Source organism: Saccopteryx bilineata, chromosome 1 (genome assembly GCF_036850765.1).
Source record: "Saccopteryx bilineata isolate mSacBil1 chromosome 1, mSacBil1_pri_phased_curated, whole genome shotgun sequence".
NCBI classification, from domain to species: domain Eukaryota; kingdom Metazoa; phylum Chordata; class Mammalia; order Chiroptera; family Emballonuridae; genus Saccopteryx; species Saccopteryx bilineata.
In genome coordinates, this window is record NC_089490.1 from 96,460,384 (window position 1) to 96,481,867 (window position 21,484).

The 21,484-nt window shown below is 42.4% G+C and overlaps 1 protein-coding gene across 1 annotated transcript in view; it reads left to right on the top strand.

Moving 5' to 3' along the window:
* Positions 1-20,994, top strand: part of VWF (von Willebrand factor) — a 151,649-nt gene extending 130,655 nt beyond the window's left edge. Inside the window, exons 48-52 of the mRNA XM_066261638.1 lie at positions 16,824-16,922; positions 17,579-17,707; positions 18,229-18,268; positions 20,055-20,152; positions 20,673-20,994. Of these exons, the coding sequence (XP_066117735.1) occupies positions 16,824-16,922; positions 17,579-17,707; positions 18,229-18,268; positions 20,055-20,152; positions 20,673-20,861 (555 nt within the window). The 3' untranslated portion in view covers positions 20,862-20,994. The remainder of the gene's footprint in view (positions 1-16,823; positions 16,923-17,578; positions 17,708-18,228; positions 18,269-20,054; positions 20,153-20,672) is intronic.
* The last annotated feature ends 490 nt before the right edge of the window (positions 20,995-21,484 follow it).

Below are 21,484 nucleotides of genomic sequence, written 5' to 3' on the forward strand. Positions count from 1 at the left end.
TTGGGAGATGACAGCCAGCATTTTACTGTTTGTGTTACGACTCTTAGCCTCACGTCACAGAGCTGGACCTAACACTGTGGGGGGCACCTGGCCTTCTTCACCCCCTGCCCCCGGCTGTGTTAGAGGCTGCAGTTGGTCAGATGCGTTTCTTGTGAGCTAGATGCACAGAACATCGGGCTAGCTCTTTCGGGTGGTGTAGAGAGAAGGCTTTGTTCTTCAGTTTGGCAAGGCAGCGGGAAGGGTCTGGGGAGGAGACCTTCATAAGAGGATGCCTTCCTGACAGGAGCAGCACAGAGGGGGAGAGGATACCTGGAGAGATTAGGGACAGAGACAAGGGACACTTGGGCAGGCGCTTTGTATGCTTTTGAGGACAGGAGAGTGTTCTGCATCTCCGTTCTTCATGGCACTTGGCATAGTGTCATGCTCAGAATAGGGGCTTGGTAAAATGTGTGTGCTGTAGACACAGCTGTTTATGATAGAATGGTTTAAAGAGAACATTATTGCCTCAAGTAGAAAGAAGCCAACTAATTCTATGTTTTGCTATTTAGAAAAAAAATCATAGTTAATGTTTTAGGGTTCTGGGTGTAGGGGTGTGTGTGTGTGTGTGTATGTGTTTGTGTGTGTGTAACAACCCCTTAGAATAGAACCGGGCTTGAATATGGAATGAAATACTGCTGTCTGGAGTTTGTGGCTTCCCCTTTACCTTGGATGTCCATTGAACCAGCATCAGCATAGCGAGAGGTCCGCACCAACGCCGCTATAACCTGCTTTCTCGACGGCAAACTTGCGACCTCTCTAACAGCGCCCCCTGGTGGTCAGAGGTGGCACAATTTCTGTTTTCATAGAAATGGAGCTTTAGAATCCAGCCTAGATGGAGGTTCTAAATATTTTTTTTAAAAACATGACCCCTTTGGTTTGTGTACTATTCTTCCTTTCCCCAATATTATTATATATCCCCAGGGTAGTATACTCACCTCTTCCCTCTTGAATCCCTTGGTTCAGCCCTCTTTCTACCTATCTCGTAACTTGCCCCGAAACCTGTCTCATTCCCTCCATTCTAGCTCAGCATCCTTAAGTGGCCTCAGCATCCTCCGCAATGAAGGGCCTCAGGGAGGCCCATGCAGGTGTGCAGGGCTGCGGTGAGTTACATTTAGGTAGCTCTGCTTGAACTGCCTGCATCAGACTAAAGTGTTAGTGTTCCCACGGAAGTGAGTCCTTCGTGCCCTCCCAGGGGAGACAATGCTCACACCTGAAAAAAGACCCAGCACAAGGTGGTTTGTGCTGGTGGGTGGTAGACATCAAGCTTGACAGATGGACTCTCAAGAAAAGCATGAGGACAAGAGGTCACCGTGACATGAGACACCGAGAAGGCATCCCAGAGGGGCGAGGGGTTGAATGCAGAGGAGAGGGAGGACCTTCCGGGAAGTGGAAGGGGGAACAGAGTAGCAGAAGCAAGAATTAGAAAGGGACAGCAGGGCATATAAGACTGGAGGGACTTCAGCAGCTGATGCAGTCTATCAAAAGGGGCTATGAGACACCTGAAAGGCAGAGTTTTAGGGGCAAGACAGGAAAGGGGAAGCAGGACTCACTGGCTATTCAGACCTGAACAGTTCCCTGCTGGCTGGGGACCTGGCTGGGCAGGCAGAGGAAGTGGCTGCTCCCGATTGAGTGAGAACGACATTTGGAGCCATAGGATTGGATGTTCGGGTGAAAGCCCATTCAGCACCGCCCTGCCCTTCTCCATGGCTGCGTGGCGGTGTATGGGCCGCACTCCACTGTCCGTGTGTGTGGTGTCGTAGGGAACACACACCACTGTTTGCAGTGGCCAAACAGGCCCTGTCGCCTGGTGCAGCTGCATTTTTACTTCTAGGGCAGCAGACAAATCAATTTACTCTTTTTTTTTTTTTTTTTTTTTTTTTTTTCAAGAGAGACAGGTAGGGACAGACAGGCAGGAAGGGAGAGAAATGAGAAGCATCAATTCCTCATTGCGGCACCTTAGTTTTCATTGATTGTTTTCTCATATGTGCCTTGACCAGGGGTTACAGCAGAGCAAGTGACCCCTTGCTCAAGCCAGCAACCTTGGGGTTTCGAACCTGGGTCCTCTGCATCCCAGTGTGATGCTCTGTCCACTGTGCCACCCCCTAGTCAGGCCCAATTTACTCCTTTAAGTGGGTCCTGCTATACTCCCTGTCCTCCTCCTGTCCCTCTTTCCCCACTCCCCACCACTGCTCTCAAATCCCTGTCCCTCTCCTATTACCCTCTATCCATTTCTCCTCTTCCTCCTGGTCTTTATTCTCCTATAACACCCTCTCATTTTCCTTATTTTTGGCTTACCTGTGCCCCCTGCCTCTCTGTTGTGTGGATATTGTCCCCACGGCCCTTGTCCCTTCACTTTGCAGCTCCCTCCTCCCTCTGTCCTCACCCCCTCCCTTCTCCTGTGAAGATTTTGTCCAGTTTCCTCTCCATGGGCCTGAGCGGAGGGTATTTCCTGTCTCTTGTAACAGTCACTGAAAGATGCTTGTCCACGCCTCCATGAAGTTCTATCTGATTTAAGCCCTCATTTACTTCCTTCTGACTGTAACCACTCACATGCACTCAGAGTGCTTATTACATCTCTTTCTTCCTTCTCCACTGACTTCAGTCTCCTACCCTACCGGAAAGGTGCATTTTTAAGAACACAGTAGAAAGCTCAGCAGTGAAAACCTACCCGAGGGCCTCAAACTCCAGCAGGGAGGAGTGTGTGGCCCAGCCCCAGGTGCCCTGCTGACACTGAGCTGGGTCCTCACCAGCTTTCTCTATGACCTACTCCCTGAAGACACGTCCTCAGGAGCTTGATTTGGGAGGAGCAAATTGCTTACATTCATTCTGAGCAAGCTTACACACTCCTGACCTTTCCTGCTTGTTCGGAGCATGCAGCCCTTGTGGGCTGGAAAGGGAGTGGAGTGGAGAGGACCAGGTCGTCTGTCTGGGGCTCCAAACTTACGGCTAGAGGGCCCCATTGGAGGACTTTCTAAGTGGTCATTAGCAAATGTGGCAAAATGAGAAAAAGAGTGACAGTAGTGTCAGTTTCTCACTTAACTAAATTTATTCTTTAAGAAAATCAAGATTACGTTTTTGTTCTTTTTGAAGTGGTGGGTAGAGTTAAAAGAACTTCCATTTTAATGCAGTGATGAGACAGCTGATGACAGCTTTTTGGTTTTTATTTTATTAACATTGTTTAAAATACTCTTCCCTTGCAAAAGAAAAAAGTTGGTTATCCTGTGTTGTCTTCCAAATTTGGGGGTGTTTTTGCAAGACAGTGAAATCACAGTGTCTGGAAGCTGCTGCTTTTTCCAGTGCAGATATAAACGAAAGCCTCTCACTTTAAGCCTCTCCGGAAGAGTTCCTAGCTGAACTCACCTCCTTGGTGGATGGATGCTGGCATGGAGGCTCAGAGGTGCTGGGGACATGAAGATGGACAGCCTAGACCATAGACATAGTTTGAAATTTGCATGTCTCTGGTGGAGAACAAAGAACTAAACAGACAAACGAAAACTTCAAATTGTGTTAAGTGTTATAAAGTGCATGCGTGCGTTTGTGTGATATCTTGAAAGACCTCTCTGAGAAATGATATCTAAAATGATGACTAACGGATGAGGGAAAGCTCTTTCCACAAGGTGTGGGGAAGAGCATCCCAGGTAGAGGGAACAGCATACACAGAGGCCCTCAGATGAGAAGGTGATGGCCGTGTTTATGGTCCTAGGAGACACATAGAGTTGGATTGTCAAGAGGAAGGGGATGATGGTTTAAGACAAGCTCAGAAAACTAGGAAACACTGATGGCAGGCCTTGTAGGACATGCTAAGGTGATTAGATTTTATTCTAAATGCAATGGGAAGCCATAGACCAGGAGTCCCCAAGCTTTTTACACAGGGGGCCAGTTCACTGTCCCTCAGACCGTTGGAGGGCCGGACTATAAAAAAAACTATGAACAAATCCCTATGCACACTGCACATATCTTATTTTAAAGTAAAAAAAACAAAACGGGAACAAATACAATATTTAAAATAAAGAACAAGTAAATTTAAATCAACAAACTGACCAGTATTTCAATGGGAACTATGCTCCTCTCACTGACCACCAATGAAAGAGGTGCCCCTTCCAGAAGTGCGGCGGGGGCCTGATAAATGGCCTCAGGGGGCCGCATGTGGCCCGCAGGCCATAGTTTGGGGACTACGGCCATAGACAGTCTTACTTTAAATTTTATTGTAAAATTTATTTTTAAATAAGGTATATAGTTTAATTTCAATAAACTGCACAATATTAAGGATAAAATTTGTTGAAGTTTGACAAACATATGAACTGGCGTAGCCACTAAAATAGTTACATGAAGTAATATAGCTATAAGGCTAATAGAGGAGATAAAATAAAATCCTAAACCACCAAAAACTTGATTCAAACTAGAAGAAGACAGAAAAGAATTAACAATAGAACAAGTAACAGAGAAGACAACAGATGAATAGCAAAATGGTAGATTTAAACCTGACCATATGGATAATTACTTTAAATGTAAATGGGCAAAACAAAATCCCAATTAAAAATGGAGATTGTCAGACTTGGATAAAAAAGCAAGACCCAACTAGTATGCTGTTTACAAGAGATGTATTTTCAATTTAAAGAGACAGACAGGTTGAAAATAAAAGGATGGAGAAAGATATCCCAGGCAAATACTGGGAATAAGAAAGTTAAGATGAGCACAGTAATACCAAACAAGATAGACTTTAAGATGGGGAATGTTACCGAAAACAAAGAAGGTAATTTCATAATGATAAAAGTGGAGACTCATTAAGAAGACACAAGAATCCTAACTATGTATATACATCAGATAACAGAGTTTCTAATGCAGGAAGCAAAAATTAACAGAACTAGAGGGAGAAATGGGCTTATCCACAATTTTTGTTGATAATTTTAATGTTTTTCTCTCAGCAACTGAAAGAACAAGTAAGGAGGGGGAAAAATCAGTAAGAATATAGAAGATTTGGAAAATTATGTCACTATTGAAAACGATAGACCACTCTACTCTAAGACTGTAGAGCAAACATTTTCTCAGAAGCATAGGGAATTTTCACGTATCCTGACCAAATTCTGAGCCCTAAAAAAGTTAATAAAGGTCAAATATTTGAAATCATATAGAGTGGAATCTATGCCCACAGTTAAATTAAATTGAAATGAGTAAAAACAAGGTATTATAAATACACCCCATTTTTGGAAATTAAATAAAATACTTAAAAATAATCCGTGAATCCAAGAAGTCACAAGTGAAAACAAAGTATTTTGATATAGAGATAACAGTGGCTCTTCTAGAGACTACAATATGCATTCCTCACTTATCAAGACCACCTTGATTTAATAATATACCATTTCATGTACAACGTACTCTTTTTTCCTATGCTTTGTGCTGCGGTGGTTTACTTCTACATAAGAGATAAATTCACAAGACATTGTTATCATTTTGCTTTAAACAAGAAGTTGTTATAGAATCTAAGGAAATAACTAAAAACTGTATTTTATACATATATTTAAAATATATTTTACCTACATACTTATAATTTCCAGTGCTCTTCCTGCCTGTATATCTGAAATTCTACATTATATTATTTCCCTTCAGCTTGAGAAAGAACTTCTTTTAACATTTCTTTTAGTGTGAGCCAAACGACATTGCATTTCTCAGACTTCATCTATCTGAAATGTCTTTATTTTGCCTTTGTTTACTGAGTATAGAATTCCAAGTTTAAGGTTTTTTATTTTATCACTTTAAATGTATCGTTCCATTGTCTTCTGGCTGGCATTGTTTCTGATGACAAGTTAGTTGCCATTTTTATGTTTATTTTCCTGTATGCACCCCCATATCTCCTCCCATTGGCTGCTTTTAACAGTTTTTCTTCATCTTGGGATTCCAGCAGTTTGAGCATATGCTTCTGAGTAACTTTCTTTATATGTTTTCTACTTTGGATTCATGGCGATTCCTGGATCAGTGAGTTGATTTTTCTGATCAAATTGGGGGAAAAAATTCAACTATTATTTAATTTTGTGTTTTTGTTTGTTTGTTTCATTTTCTTTCTCCTGTCTTTCTGGAATGCTAATTCCATGTATATTAGACCACTTGATACTGTTCTGCTGGTTATTGGGACTTTGTATATTTTTTCCAACCTTTATTTTTTTCTCCTTGTGCTTTAGTTTGGACAAGGTTTGTTGATCAGTTTTAAAATTCACTGATCCTTTCTTTTCTGCAGTTAATCTAATCCAATAAATTCTCTCTTTTTAAAAATTAGGTGACCATGTTTCCAGTTCTATGGTTTCCTTTTTTTTTTTTTTTTTAACTTTCTAGGTTGCTCTGAAAATTCCCCATCTCTGTTCTCATTATTTCCATTTTCCTTCTGACTCTTTAACATATTTATTACAGTCATTTTCAAGTTCCTGCCTGCTGATTGCAATATCAAGGTTATTTGTGTCTCTGTTCTTATTAAGTAATTTTTCTCTTGGATGTGGGTCCTTCTCCCTTCCCCATCCCTTTGCATGAAAGTTTTTACTATGTATTAGACATTGGTGGGAGATAGGTTGAAGAGACTTTTTTTTTTATAAATAAAGTTTTATTTTAATGGGGTGACATCAATAAATCAGGGTACATATATTCAAAGAAAACATGTCCAAGTTATCTTGTCATTCAATTCTGTTGCATACCCATCACCCAAAGAGAAGAGACTCTTAATTCTGCTATTTCCTCTGATGAATGGTAAATTTGTTTCTAACTTAGATTATTGATGATTCACCTTGAGCCAATGAAGGCTAGATTTTAAACTCATTAGGGAGGGTTTATTTCAATTATTTCTCTTAGTCCAAGAGTGACATATGTCTTATATGATGTATGTCTTAGTTCTGAAACAGAGTTCTTAATCCTAAAGCCTGGCTCTTTGGAAATGTCAGTGGAAACCTGAGGTGTTTCGTTAGTCCCTTCAGCTCGGTGGGATTCAAACGGCGAACCCTGGCTCCTCTGTGGCGGGTGGGAGCTGAGATTTCTGCTCAGCTCTTTCAGTTCCTCCCTGTTGTTTTGCCCCTGGGCTCCGCACAGGCTTCTCTGTGTATATATAATTCAAGGATATGAATTATATATTAATTAACCAAGGATTAATTAACCGAGGATTAACCAAGGATATGAGGAGAATTTATATGCAGATTAAGGGGCTTCTTTTTTTCTTTGACTTCTTCCTCTTTTACAAGTTTTCCCCCTTCAGTTTTCAGATATTCTAGGGGTTTCAAACTTGTCCTCTAACTCTTTAGGCAAAGATAACTACAAATTTCCGCTCAAGTTCCAACTGTCCAGCATCAAGTAGACTATCCTCATGGAAGAAGCAGGTTAAACATGATTCTTTTTTTTTTTTTTTTTTTTTTTACAGAGATAGAGAGTCAGAGAGAGGGATAGATAGGGACAGACAGACAGGAATGGAGAGAGATGAGAAGCATCAATCATTAGTTTTTCGTTGTGACACCGTAGTTGTTCATTGATTGCTTTCTCATATGTGCCTTGACCATGGGGCTGCAGCAGACCGAGTAACCCCTTGCTCAAGCCAGCGACCTTAGGTCCAAGCTAGTGAGCTTTGCTCAAACCATATGAGCCCGCGCTCAAGCTGGTGACCTCGGGGTCTCGAACCTGGGTTCTCCGCATCCCAGTCTGATGCTCTATCCACTGCGCCACTGCCTGGTCAGGCTAAACATAATTCTTGCCCATTATGGCTACCCCTTTCAAGGATCAAATAACTTACAGCTTACTGCTGGTTTTGGCCATCTACTGTCTTTAAACAACTGTTTTAAATAACTTGTCAATAATTTAAGTGGTTATCTACAGGAGAGTCAGTCTCATATAAGCTACTTTGCTATTATTAGAACCAGAACTCCATGGAGGGTTTTTAAGAAGAGTAATATGATTAGAAAAAAAATGTGTGTGTGTGTATATAATTTATTTATTTATTTATTTATTTAATTTTTTCCGAAGTGAGAATCGGAGAGGTGATTAGACAGACTCCCGCATGTGCCTGACCAGGATCCACACAGGAAGCCCTCTAGGGGGCAATGCTCTGCCCATCTGGGGCACTGCTATGTTGCAACCAGAGCATTCTAGCACATGAGACAGAGACCATGGAGCCATCCTCAGTGCCTGGGCCAACTTTGCTCCAGTGGATCCTTGGCTACGGGAGGGGAAGAAAGAGAGAGAGAAAGAAAGAGAGAAGGGGAGGGGTGGAGAAGCAGATGGGTGCTTTTCCTGTGTGCCCTGGCTGGGAATCAAACCCAGGACTTCCACACGCTGGGCCAATGCTCTATCACTGAGCCAACTGGCCAAGGCCTAGACTTATATATATATATATATATTTTTAAATAATTTTATTTTTTTAATGGGGTGACATCAATAAATCAGGATACATATATTCAAAGATAACAAGACCAGGGTATCTTGTCGTTCAATTATGATGCATACCCACCACCCAAAGTCAGATTGTCCTCTGTCACCTTCTATCTTGTTTTCTTTGTGCCCCTCCCCCTCCCCCTTTCCCTCTTCCATTCCCCCCTCCCCCCCCCCCCCCCGTAACCACCACACTCTTATCAGTGTCTCTTAGTTTCACTTTTATGTCCCACCTACGTATGGAATAATGCAGTTCCTGGTTTTTTCTGATTTACTTATTTCGCTTCGTATCATGTTATCTAGATCCCACCATTTTGCTGTAAATGTTCCGATGTCATCATTTCTTATGGCTGAGTAGTATTCCATAGTGTATATGTGCCACATCTTCTTTATCCAGTCATCTATTGACGGGCTTTTTGGTTGTTTCCATGTCCTGGCCACTGTGAACAATGCTGCAATAAACATGGGGCTGCATGTGTCTTTACGTATCAATGTTTCTGAGTTTTTAGGGTATATACCCAGTAGAGGGATTGCTGGGTCATAAGGTAGTTCTATTTTCAGTTTTTTGAGGAACCACCATACTTTCTTCCATAATGGTTGTACTACTTTACATTCCCACCAACAGTGTATGAGGGTTCCTTTTTCTCCACAGCCTCTCCAACATTTGCTATTACCTGTCTTGCTAATAATAGCTAATCGAACAGGTGTGAGGTGGTATCTCATTGCTGTTTTGATTTGCATTTCTCTAATAGCTAAAGAAGATGAGCATCTTTTCATATATCTGTTGGCCATTTGTATTTCTTCCTGGGAGGAGTGTCTGTTCATATCCTCTTCCCATTTTTTTATGGGATTGTTTGTTTGTTTGTTGTTGAGTTTTATGAGTTCTTTGTATATTTTGGATATTAGGCCCTTATCTGAGCTGTTGTTTGAAAATATCATTTCCCATTTAGTTGGCTTTCTGTTTATTTTGTTATCAGTTTCTCTTGCTGAGCAAAAACTTCTTAGTCTGATGTAGTCCCATTCATTAATTTTTGCCTTCACTTCTCTTGCCATTGGAGTCAAATTCATAAAATGCTCTTTAAAACCCAGGTCCATGAGTTGAGTACCTATGTCTTCTTCTATGTACTTAATTGTTTCAGGTCTTATGTTTAGATCTTTGATCCATTTTGAGTTAATTTTAGTACAGGGGGACAAACTGTAGTCCAGTTTCATTCTTTTGCATGTGGCTTTCCAGTTTTCCCAGCACCATTTATTGAAGAGGCTTTCTTTTCTCCATTGTGTGTTGTTGGCCCCTTTATCAAAAATTATTTGACTATATATATGTGGTTTTATTTCTGGACTTTCTATTCTGTTCCATTGGTCTGAGTGTCTATTTTTCTGCCAATACCATGCTGTTTTGATTGTCGTGGCCCTATAATAGAGTTTAAGTCAGGTATTGTAATGCCCCCAGCTTCATTCTTTTTCTTTAGGATTGCTTTGGCTATTTGGGGTTTTTTATAGTTCCATATAAATCTGATGATTTTTTGCTCTATTTCTTTAAAAAACGTCATTGGAAGTTTGATGGGAATTGCATTGAATTTGTATATTGCTTTGGGTAATATAGCCATCTTGATTATATTTATTCTTCCTAGCCAAGAACAAGGTATATTCTTCCATCTCATTATATCTTTTTCGATTTCCCTTAACAATGGTTTATAGTTTTCATTATATAAGTCCTTTACATTCTTTGTTATGTTTATTCCTAAGTATTTTATTTTTTTTGTTGCAATCGTGAAGGGGATTATTCTTTTGAGTTCCTTCTCAGTTGTTTCATTGTTGGCATATAGAAAGGCTATTGACTTCTGAATGTTAATTTTGTATCCTGCGACCTTACTGTATTGGCTTATTGTTTCTAGTAGTCTTTTTGTGGATTCTTTGGGGTTTTCGATGTATAGGATCATATCATCTGCAAAAAGTGATACCTTTACTTCTTCTTTTCCGATATGGATGCCTTTTATTTCTTTGTCTTGTCTGATTGCTCTGGCTAGAACCTCTAGTACCACATTAAATAAGAGTGGAGAGAGTGGACAACCCTGTCTTGTTCCTGATTTAAGGGGGAAAGCCTTCAGTTTAGTGCCATTTAATATGATGTTAGCTGATGGTTTATCATATATGGCCTTTATCATGTTGAGATATTTTCCTTCTATACCCATTTTGTTGAGAGTCTTAAACATAAAATTGTGTTGTATTTTATCGAAAGCCTTTTCTGCGTCTATTGATAAGATCATGTGGTTTTTGTTCTTTGTTTTGTTGATATGGTGTATTACGTTAACCGTTTTATGTATGTTGAACCATCCTTGAGATTCTGGGATGAATCCCACTTGATCATGATGTATTATTTTTTTAATATGTTGTTGTATTCGATTTGCTAGTATTTTGTTTAGTATTTTAGCATCTGTATTCATTAGAGATATTGGTCTGTAGTTTTCTTTTTTTGTGCCATCCTTGCCTGGTTTTGGTATGAGGGTTATGTTGGCCTCATAAAATGTGTTTGGAAGTATTGCTTCTTCTTCAATTTTTTGGAAGACTTTGAGTAGAATAGGAACCAAGTCTTCTTTGAATGTTTGATAAAATTCGCTGGTATAGCCGTCAGGGCCTGGACTTTTATTTTTGGGGAGGTTTTTAATGGTTTTTTCTATTTCTTCTCTACTGATAGGTCTGTTTAGGCTTTCTGCTTCTTCTTGACTCAGTCTAGGAAGGTTGTATTGTTCTAGGAATTTATCCATTTCTTCTAGGTTGTTGAATTTAGTGGCATAAAGTTTTTCATAGTATTCTACAATAATTCTTTGTATATCTACGGTGTCCGTGGTGATTTCTCCTCTTTCATTTTGGATTTTGTTTATATGAGTTCTTTCTCTTTTTTCCTTGGTAAGTCTTGCCAAGGGTTTGTCAATTTTATTGATCTTTTCAAAGAACCAGCTCCTTGTTCTATTAATTTTTTCTATAGTTTTTCTGTTCTCTAATTCATTTATTTCTGCTCTGATTTTTATTATCTCCTTTCTTCGGCTGCTTTTGGGTTGTCTTTGTTCTTCTTTTTCTAGTTCCTTAAGGTGTGAAGTTAAGTGGTTCACTTGGGCTCTCTCTTGTTTGTTCATATATGCCTGAAGTGATATGAACTTCCCTCTTATCACTGCTTTTGCTGCATCCCATAGATTCTGATATGTCGTATTGTCATTTTCATTAGTCTGTATAAATCTTTTGATCTCTGCACTTATTTCTTCTTTGACCCATTCATTTTTTAAAAGTATGTTGTTTAGTTTCCACATTTTTGTGGGATTTTTTTCCTCTTTTTTGCAGTTGAATTCTAGTTTCAAGGCTTTATGATCAGAAAATATGCTTGGTACAACTTCAATTTTTCTGAATTTGCTGATGTTGTTTTTGTGGCCCAACATATGGTCAATTCTTGAGAATGATCCATGTACACTGGAGAAAAATGTATACTCAGTCACTTTGGGATGAAATGTCCTGTAGATGTCTATCATATCCAGGTGCTCTAGTGTTTTGTTTAAGGCCACTATGTCTTTGTTGATTCTCTGTTTGGATGACCGATCTAGAGCCGTCAGCGGTGTATTGAGGTCTCCAAGTATGATTGTATTTTTGTCAGTTTTTGTTTTAAGGTCAATAAGTAGCTGTCTTATATATTTTGGTGCTCCTTGGTTTGGTGCATATATATTAAGAATTGTTATGTCTTCTTGATTCAGTGTCCCCTTAGCCATTATGAAATGGCCATTTTTATCTCTGAGTACTTTTCCTGTCTTGTAGTCAGCATTATCCGATATGAGTATTGCTACACCTGCTTTTTTTTGGATGTTATTTGCTTGGAGTATTGTTTTCCAGCCTTTCACTTTGAATTTGTTTTTATCCTTGTTACTTAGATGAGTTTCCTGTAGGCAGCATATAGTTGGATTTTCTTTTTTAATCCATTCTGCTACTCTGTGCCTTTTTATTGGTGAGTTTAATCTGTTTACATTTAGTGTAATTATTGATACTTGTGAGTTCCCTATTGCCATTTTATATCTTGCTTTCTGTTAATTTTGTGTCTTGTTTGATCCTTCTCTTTCGTTTTTCTATCTTTTGTTTTTATTTGGTTGTATTCCATACATCTTTCCTCTGTTGCTATCTTTTTTATCTCATGTGCTTCTGTGGTGGTTTTTTCAATGGTGGTTACCTTTGAGTAATGAAAAGGGTCCCTACCCTGTTCATTGTAGCAAACTATTTTGTGAGTACTTTTGCACTCCATCGTCCTTTGCTACTGTTAATCTCCATCTTCTCCCCCTCTTTCTTTTTGTTGTTGTCACAGTTTAAATTTGGTTTTATTGTGTTCTTCTTGGAGCTTTTACTTGTGGCTCTGTTTTTTTTTTTGTTCTTTGTATCTGATTGGAGAACCCCCTTTAGTAATTCCTGGAGTGGGGGTTTTCTGATGATAAATTCCCTCATCTTTTCTGTATCTGTGAATGTTTTTATTTCTCCTTCATATTTGAAGGATAGCTTTGATGGGTATAGTATTTGTGGCTGAAAGTTTCTCTCTTTCAGGACTTCAAATATTGGGGTCCACTCTCTTCTAGCTTGTAGAGTTTCTGCTGAGAAATCTGATGATAATCTAATGGGCCTTCCTTTATATGTTGTATTCTTCTTTTCCCTGGCTGCCTTGAGAATTTTTTCTTTGCTGTTGGTTTGTGTCAATTTCATTATGATATGCCTTGGAGTAGGTTTGTTGGGGTTAAGAAAACTCGGTGTTCTGTTTGCTTCTTGAATTTGAGGCTTTAGTTCTTTCCACAGGCTTGGGAAGTTCTCATCTATTATTTGTTTGAGTATGTTCTCCATTCCATTTTCTCTCTCTTCTCCCTCTGATATACCTATTATTCTTATGTTATTCTTTTTGATGGAGTCAGATAATTCTTGTAGGGCTATCTCATTTTTTTTTAATTTTTGAGTCTCTTTCTTCTTCTCTCTGTTGTGCCTCAAGTTGCTTGTCTTCTATTTCACTAATCCTCTCTTCTATCTGACCTGTTCTATTAGCTAAGCTTGTTACTTCGTTTTTCAGCTCGTGAATTGAGTTTTTCATCTCTGTTTGATTTGTTTTTATAGTTTCAATTTCTTTGGACATATATTCTTTGTGTTCATTGAGTTGTTTTCTGAGCTCCCTAAATTGCCTTTCTGTGTTTTCTTGTATATCTCGGAGGATTTTTAGGATTTCTATCTTGAATTCTCTGTCATTTAGCTCCAAGGTTTCCAATATATTAAATTTTTTCTCCATAGATTTTTCCTCATCTAGCTGTGTTACCTCTCTTTCTTTTGTATCCATGATATTCGATTTTCTCTTCCTTAATGGCATCTGAGGGTGGTTTTGTTGATAGTATTAATGAGATTTAATAAAGAATAAAAAGTTAAAAAAATAAAAAATCAAAAAGAGTTGTTTTTTTTAAAAAAATTAATAATGAAATAAAGAAAAATAAAATAATAATTTTTAAAAAAAAGGAAATTATTCCCCCTCTCCTTTTTTCCTCTCCTCTCCCCTTTTTCTTGAGAAAATCTTGTGGTGAACTGTGAATTATAACAAACAATGCCTGTGATGGAGGTCCTGAATTGGGGAAAAGTAATAAAGGGGCAAAAAAAAAAAAAAGAAAAAAAAAGGAAAAAAAAGGGGGGGGGCGGTATGGACCCACAAAAAGCAAATAAGGAAAAAATTTGGGTCAAGAATAAAATGATTTGCTTTTAGGTGTTGTTGTTGTCTAAGAGTTATGATGAGAGGAATAAGAGAACAGAAAAATGGGGGGACAAATTAAAAAAATACTATTGTATTTAGTGGAACAAGAACTAGATAAAATGGAGAGCCAGGGATGGGAGCACTGCTAGTGAGTTAAAAAGGTGAAGTAAAAAACCCCCAAAATGCCACAAACGTAAGTTTGAGTCCCAGATAAGATAATTTGTTTGTTATTGAGGTTTGAATGAGAGGAGATGTAAAGGAGAAAGGAAGAAACTAATATAGAGGGAGAAAAGAAAGAGAGAGAGAGAGAAAAAGAGGGAACCAGTAAAAGAAGAAAAAAGAAAGGAGAGAGAGAGAGTTAAGGGTTTTGGAGTGCAACCCTCATAGAGAGAAAGGAAGAGGAGAAAAAAGATAATGGGAGATGTAACACTTATGGGTAGTGTAGTTCAAGGAGAGGAGAGAGTAAGACCGGCAGAGAGTTAATCGGCCAAATTGGAGGAGGAAAAAAAGTATCAAGAATGAAGATAAGAGAAACAAACGAACAAATATAATAAAATGGGATAGGTTATAAAGTCTGCAGATTATTCTTGATTTTGAGAGGTTATCTTCTTGTTTTTTCTTTTCTCTCCCTCTTCCTGGTCGGTGACTCTGTACCCCAGGTTCTGCCCCTTTGGCACGCTCAGGTAGAGGTTTGCAGTTGATAAGTCTCTATGGCAATGCCATGTATTGTGCTTTAGTCTCGTTGGGAGTCAAGGCTCATTAGCTTTCATAGGCTCCGACAGTGAGAGAGTCCATGTTCCTGGAGCCTTTCTCCTAGTCTTTCCTTCCTCAATTAGTAGCCTGATAATCCAGCTATGGGGTTGTTGCTGCCTCTGCCTGGATAGTAAGAGGTTCGAAGAGCTGGCAACTCCCCACTCTATTTCCACTCAGCACAGGGCTCTGGGTAAGGCTCAGTCAGTCAGAGCTGCTAGCATAATCAGGCGGGCTTTCCGCCCACTCAAAGACCTCTGGCTCTGCCACTCTGTCCGGTAACACAGGCGGGCACCCACTTCTAGGGTGCTTGGAGGAAACTCTCATTCACTATCTGCGCTCGCAGACCAGGATATCCGGCCAGTAGTCTCACGCTCTGAGTGAAACCCCCAACCGCATGGAAATTTGCAGCGCTGGAATTCGCTCTCGCTCCGTCCCCGTGCGCGGCTTTTGCAAGGCGCTGGGGCGGCCCGAGATTCCGCTTTTGCCCACACAAAGGCCCCTGACTCTGCCCCTCTGTGCGATAACACGGGTGCGCCCTGCCGAGGCACTCGGAGGAATCGCTCACTACCTATCTGCGCGCGCACACCAGGATATGAGGCCGGCCGCGTTTCCCTGAGTGAAACCCTCACCAGCACGGAAAATTTCCACTGTTGGAATTAGTTCTCGCTCCCTCCCGTGCGCGGCTTTCCCAGGGCGTTGGGGCTGCCCAGAGATTCTGCTTTCGGCCCACAGAAAGGCCTCTGACCCTGCCTCTCTGTGGGGCAACACGGACACCCACTTCTGGGGCTTAGGAAGAGATCTCTCGCCCACTAACTGCGCACCAACCAGGAGAACGGGTAAAATGGCTGCCCCGCTTGTCTTTCTTTGTTTGGGTTTGGCGCGAGTGTTAGCTTGTATTGCCCGGCTTGCCACAGGAACAGTTTTTCCTCCGCTAGGATCTCCGTGCCACAGCCTGGTTCGGCCTTTTGTGCGCGGCCTGGATGTATTCACCCCCTTTGCCCGCCTCAGTTTCTATATTCACAGTTACCAGAGAAAGCCGCCCTGTTTAGGTTAGTGAGGAAGGCGGAGCATTTCTTACTCCCTATTTCCTTCAGGATTTGGTTATATGTTTAGCCAATTTTTCACTCGACCATACCTTCGGGTGTATTGTGAAGCATCTGGAGGCTCCAAGTATAGGTTTTTCTGTTTCTGGTTGAAGATCTTGTTGAGTTTTGGGGGAGATTTATCGGTATCGCTTCCTACTCCGCCATTACTCTGACGTCATCTCTTGTAGACTTATATTTTAAGAAAGTAATTCTAGCAAATGTGTGGTGACCTATAATAGGGGGGCAAGAATGAAGGTAAGAAGACAAATTTAGACTATTATCAGAATCTCGTGGTCAGTGATGATTGTTTAGGCAATGACAGAGGACACTGGCCATGACAAGCAGCAGATGAGTCTGAGATGCATTTTTGGCAAGATTTGGTGATGAGTGTGGAATAAGAAAAAGGAGTCAAGGGTGACTCCCAAGTTTCTAGTTTGAGCAACTGCATAATGAAACTATTTACTGAGATGAGTAAGATTGAATAAGGAGTAAAAGTCAAGTTTTTGAATATAAGTCTTAAGATGACAATAAGTTAAATAATTGTCAAGTAAACAGTTGAACTTATAAGTCTGGAGCCCAGGAGAGAGGTCTGATTTAATAGGTCTGGCTGCTGGAACTTGAGCGAGGTGTATCTCTGTATAGAGGAAAGAAATGCTATCCAGGCGACTGAGAACCGACGAAGGTGAGTTAGAGCTAGATGTTGACTTTCTGAACTCTAGGAGACATGAGAAGCTGACACAGTTAGCCTCGCTGTAATTGGGATGTTGTGGGAGGTTAACCAAGGCTGCTCTTTCTCCTGGATACAGGGCTACCAGGAAGAGAAGGTCCAAGGTGAATGCTGTGGAAGATGTCTGCCTGTGGCTTGTACCATTCAGCTAAGGGGAGGACAGCTCATGACACTGAAGGTGGGAACCAGTTGAACTCAAGGGTCCCCCTGTGTCACCATCTGGTTTCCTATTTTGGGATCTTTTCCTTCAAGAAAGAGGGACTAAGTATGAGTCAATATCAACTCCTTTCTAGATTTGTAAAGAAAAGATGGAGAATGAACAGAAGACAAAGAATTGTCTCTCTGATTTAAAGACCTTGTCACTCTATTTGACCAGTTGGTGTCTGGCTCCATGATTTGGAGTTGGCTGAAATTTAAGTAATTTTTCCAGCCTGATGTCTGTGAGACTGGAAAGGCAATCAGGGTGAAATGAACTCTGACCTATGAAAGCCAGTATGAAGTGTGTGTGTGTGGGGGGGGTTGGGAGGTGACTCCTGGTTCAGATGTAGTTCAGTTATAGATTAGCCTCCTTATGTTTACCTTCCTTATGTCTTAATTCTTTAAGCTTTTAAGTGGTCAGAAGAGTTCAGGGATTCTCTGCATTTATAGTTAATGAGTTATAAAAGACTTCCATCTTTTTTTTGTGTATTCCGGGTGTGGAGGCTTTATATATACTGTCTCATTCTTGTTCCACAGTTTCCCAAATTGTTTCAGTAACTCTGTGGACTCAAGGTCATGGTTTGAAGTGGCGTGGTAATCCAACACTGTCTTCAAATTTGCCTTCTTTGCTTTCAGCGTGATCAGACCTTCCAGGATGGCTGTGACAGTCACTTCTGCAAGGTCAATGAGAAAGGAGAGTATATCTGGGAGAAGAGGGTCACAGGCTGCCCACCCTTCAATGGACACAAATGTCTGGCCGAGGGGGTGAGTAGCCGAGCGCAGGCCCTGCTTTCCTCTTGACTGTCCCCTCTCTGACTCCAAGAACAGAGTCCCTCTGAGCAGCATGCAGCCCAGCTCAGATCAGTTTCCCAGTGTCCAAGGCAGTCTCTGACCTAGTGTAAGAATCAGCGAAAGTACAATATCAAGCCTGATGGAGAGGCAACTCTCTGCCCTCGATGATGCTTTTAAAAAATGCCTTTCCTTTGGGGAGACTGACTGTGTGATCCTTGAGTGGGGGGTGAGAGAGCAAACTACTTCCCGTTTCCCTGGGAATGTGGATCCTGATGGCTCAGTTGGGAGAGAACTCAGACTCATCTGAATGGTTTCAGCCTGGTCAGGTAGGGTGGTCGTTCTTCTCACGTTCGTGGTGGGAAAGCACAGCTTACATCTGGGGACTTACACTCGGGACCATGAGTCCAGAGCCAGGAATTAGCCTGGGAAGTGACCGGAAAACTGACCACTATGTACTATTTGTGACTAATCAGGGACTTTGCTGTTTTCTTAAGGGGAAAATCATGAAAATTCCAGGCACCTGCTGTGACACATGTAAGTATATTACCAAGAGCTTGTCCCCTGAAACGAGGTCCAGGGACTGTTCTTTGGAGTAAGCTTTATTCCAGAAAGCTATTTCTTGATCGCCGGCCAGTCATTATGTGCAGTCCTGCAGGAATTGCCTCTCCTCCCTGAATGTTCTTAGTCTGTCCCCTGCTCAAATCCCCTTTCCAATGCCTGTGAATCAGTCCTTTGATCCAAGATCTTGACAGAGCAGACACTCAACACACCTCTATTTATTGATATAGCATTTATTGAGAGCCACGCAGCTATCTCAGAGAGAAGGGGAAGCCACCACTGGCTAACGTCAGACCCATCGTGTGCTGTGTGGACCACAGAGAGCATAGAGTCCTCTCCATGATTTAGAAAGCTGGTCTAAGTCTATCAACTACCCACTTCTTCACTCTTGGTCCCTCTTCACCTTGCTGTTATGTTATACTGATTGGTCGTAATGGCTCACAGCAGCAGCTTTGGAAACAGGGCTCAACAAGTCTGCCTATCAGAGGGTGTTCTTACTACACACTCTTGTGTTCATGAACACAATTAACTCTCGGAATCCTAATGTTAATGCACTAGTCTCTGAAGATAGAATTACTTGCTTGGACTAATGTTATGTTTTTAAGTTTAGTTTTGGGATCCTAGGCCCATGTTCATTCTTGGGTGGAGAGAGAAAGAGTGAACACATACATACACATTCAACGTCCGATCAGTTATTCTTTCCTTGACGGCTTACTTTGACAGTCCCTGTAATTGCTGTGACCAAGTTGCAGACTGAGGAAACTCAGTCTAAAAGCATGTCTTTCTGTGATTCCTGTCTGAACGACTGAAGAATGTGAAGCCAGGAAACGAGCAAAGATGAATCCTCTCTGGGCACCCTGCACAGGAATTTGGTTAAGAGACTATTATCTGCAAAACTAGCAACCAAGGGCGTCCGGGAGGCCGAGAACCTTCATAGGAAAGTAAGCCAGGCTCAGGGATTTAACTCGACAGAGAAAGAATATAGCATGCTGGCCTAAATATGTTTTCCTTATTCATCCTGTTAATGTAGTTGGCAGGCTTTCGCTTTAAAATGAAATTAGTTGGAAGCTGGAAGGCAGACTAATATGTAGGAAGGGTTGATTTAGATTAGAAGCCATCCAAAGTTGGAGAGCTCCCAATGTTCAGATGGGGAATGGCGAGCTGCTGTTAAAGCTTAGAGTTCTCTACGGGCAGGTAGCGTTCAGGCTGACTGTCACTAACACCTGTATGTAAGGAAGCCCACGACAGTGGCCTGCAGGCAGCTATCCCCAAAGAGAGGACTCCACAAGGGCACCGAGGGTCTTCTCGGCCCCCACAGGAGCAGTGAGTGCCCTTTTATGGCCCTGTCAGTGTCCTTTCCTCTTAACCCAAAGGCAGGATGAATAGATATTAATTATAGTTTTTGGCTACTTCATTGCCCATTAGATGCTGGATACTGTTAAAAGCGTAAGAGGATTACTGCAGTCATTATGGTGTTTAGAATCTTTAATTATATAAAAGCAAGCCTCACCCATCCACATCACTAAAGCACAGCAAATCTAGGCTCCTCCTGCAATTAAAACTGTACCATTAATTAAGTTAAACCCAGGCATAACTTTCTCTCTCCATATGAAGGACGGGGTGAACGAGGATGACGTAATCCCCTCCGGGTGGCTGGCTTTGATGATTTGGTTCCTGTTCTCCAGCCCCGTGAGGGAATGGGCTGGAGAGGATTCTATAGGACCCCACCAATCCCAGGTCCCATCTCTCACCTGTCCTATAGGCGAGGAGCCCGAGTGCAAGGACATCACTGCCAGGCTGCAGTACGTCAAGGTGGGAAACTGTAAGTCCGAAGAGGAAGTGGACATTCATTACTGTGAGGTAAGGGTCCCTGACTTCAGGGAGGCCTCGGTGCGGAGGGGGTCTCCTTCTTTGGAGATATCCCCTTAGTTATGTTTCAGAAGGATCTGGGAAATTCTCAAGGAGAACTGAAAAGAACTGGAAGCATTTTATGTTAAAGCAAATATGTGATTGTAGTCACTGGGAACCTTTGACCCCCGGGGGAAAATAACCCAAGGAGCAAACTCAGCAAGTCCCTCAAAGGGAAGGGAGAATTATTTATGGAAGCTTGGGACTGTACTTCCTGAAGATCAATCAAACACATAAAGAAATTTGCAGCCAGAGGGGTCTGGGTGTGATGGTACCATAAGGACAGAGGGCGTTTCAGACTTCCCTGAGACCTGCTTTTGCAAATCGCCTTGCTGCTCCCGGTTCTCCCAGGGGAGGCCAGACCTGCCTGGCTTGGAGGAGGGCAGGTGGGGGAAGCAAGCTGCCTCAGAGTTCTCCTCAGTCCCAGCTTCTCCCCCATCACAACGCCCGTCCCCTCTCTGCTCCGCCGCAGGGTAAATGTGCCAGCAAGGCTGTGTACTCCATCGACACGGAGGATGTGCAGGACCAGTGCTCCTGCTGCTCGCCGGCGCGGACGGAGCCCATGCGGGTGCCCTTGCGCTGCACCAACGGCTCCGTCGTCTTCCACGAGGTCCTCAACGCCATGCAGTGCAGGTGCTCCCCCAGGAAGTGCAGCAAGTGAGGCCGCTGCCGCTGCTGCCGCGGACCCTGCCACCGCCGGCCCACGGCCCGACCGGCCAGAGTGCTGCCCGGTCCTCTGTATGCTCCGCTCTCATGCCCTCCTGGGCCCACAATAAAGGCCAATCTCTCGTCTTGCAAAAGTCTGATGGTTCACTGTGTCTTCCTGGGTGAGATGACAGCTGCAGGCTGGGCAAGTTCAGAGGCTGGTTCTGAAGGAGAAAGCGTAGGCTGCACCCGCCAGCACTCCTGCCCCGGCTCCGCGGGAGGCGCTGCCAGCCTCTGGCGAGACGTGGTGCCTCTGCCTCCAGGCGGTGCACAGGGAGAGGCTGGGGTGTGCAGGCCTCCGCCAGACTCGGCCTGGAGGCTGGAAGTAAAGCAATTTGCTCAGAAACACTGGGCAACCCAGTCTCTGAGCCCAGGGGCTCTAGGCGGAATGGAGGGGAGGGCCATGGAGCCAGGCTCCCACTCAAGTGGACATGGCTATCGCCAGTGTGACTGACGTTCAGGAGAAGGGGTCTGGGCAGGTGTGCGAAGGTTTCTCTGAGCCCTTAGCTGACCAAGTTCTTGTGTCCCCTCTGTGGCCCTGTGGGAGGAGAGGTGCTGAGGACCAAGGGGACTGCAGAT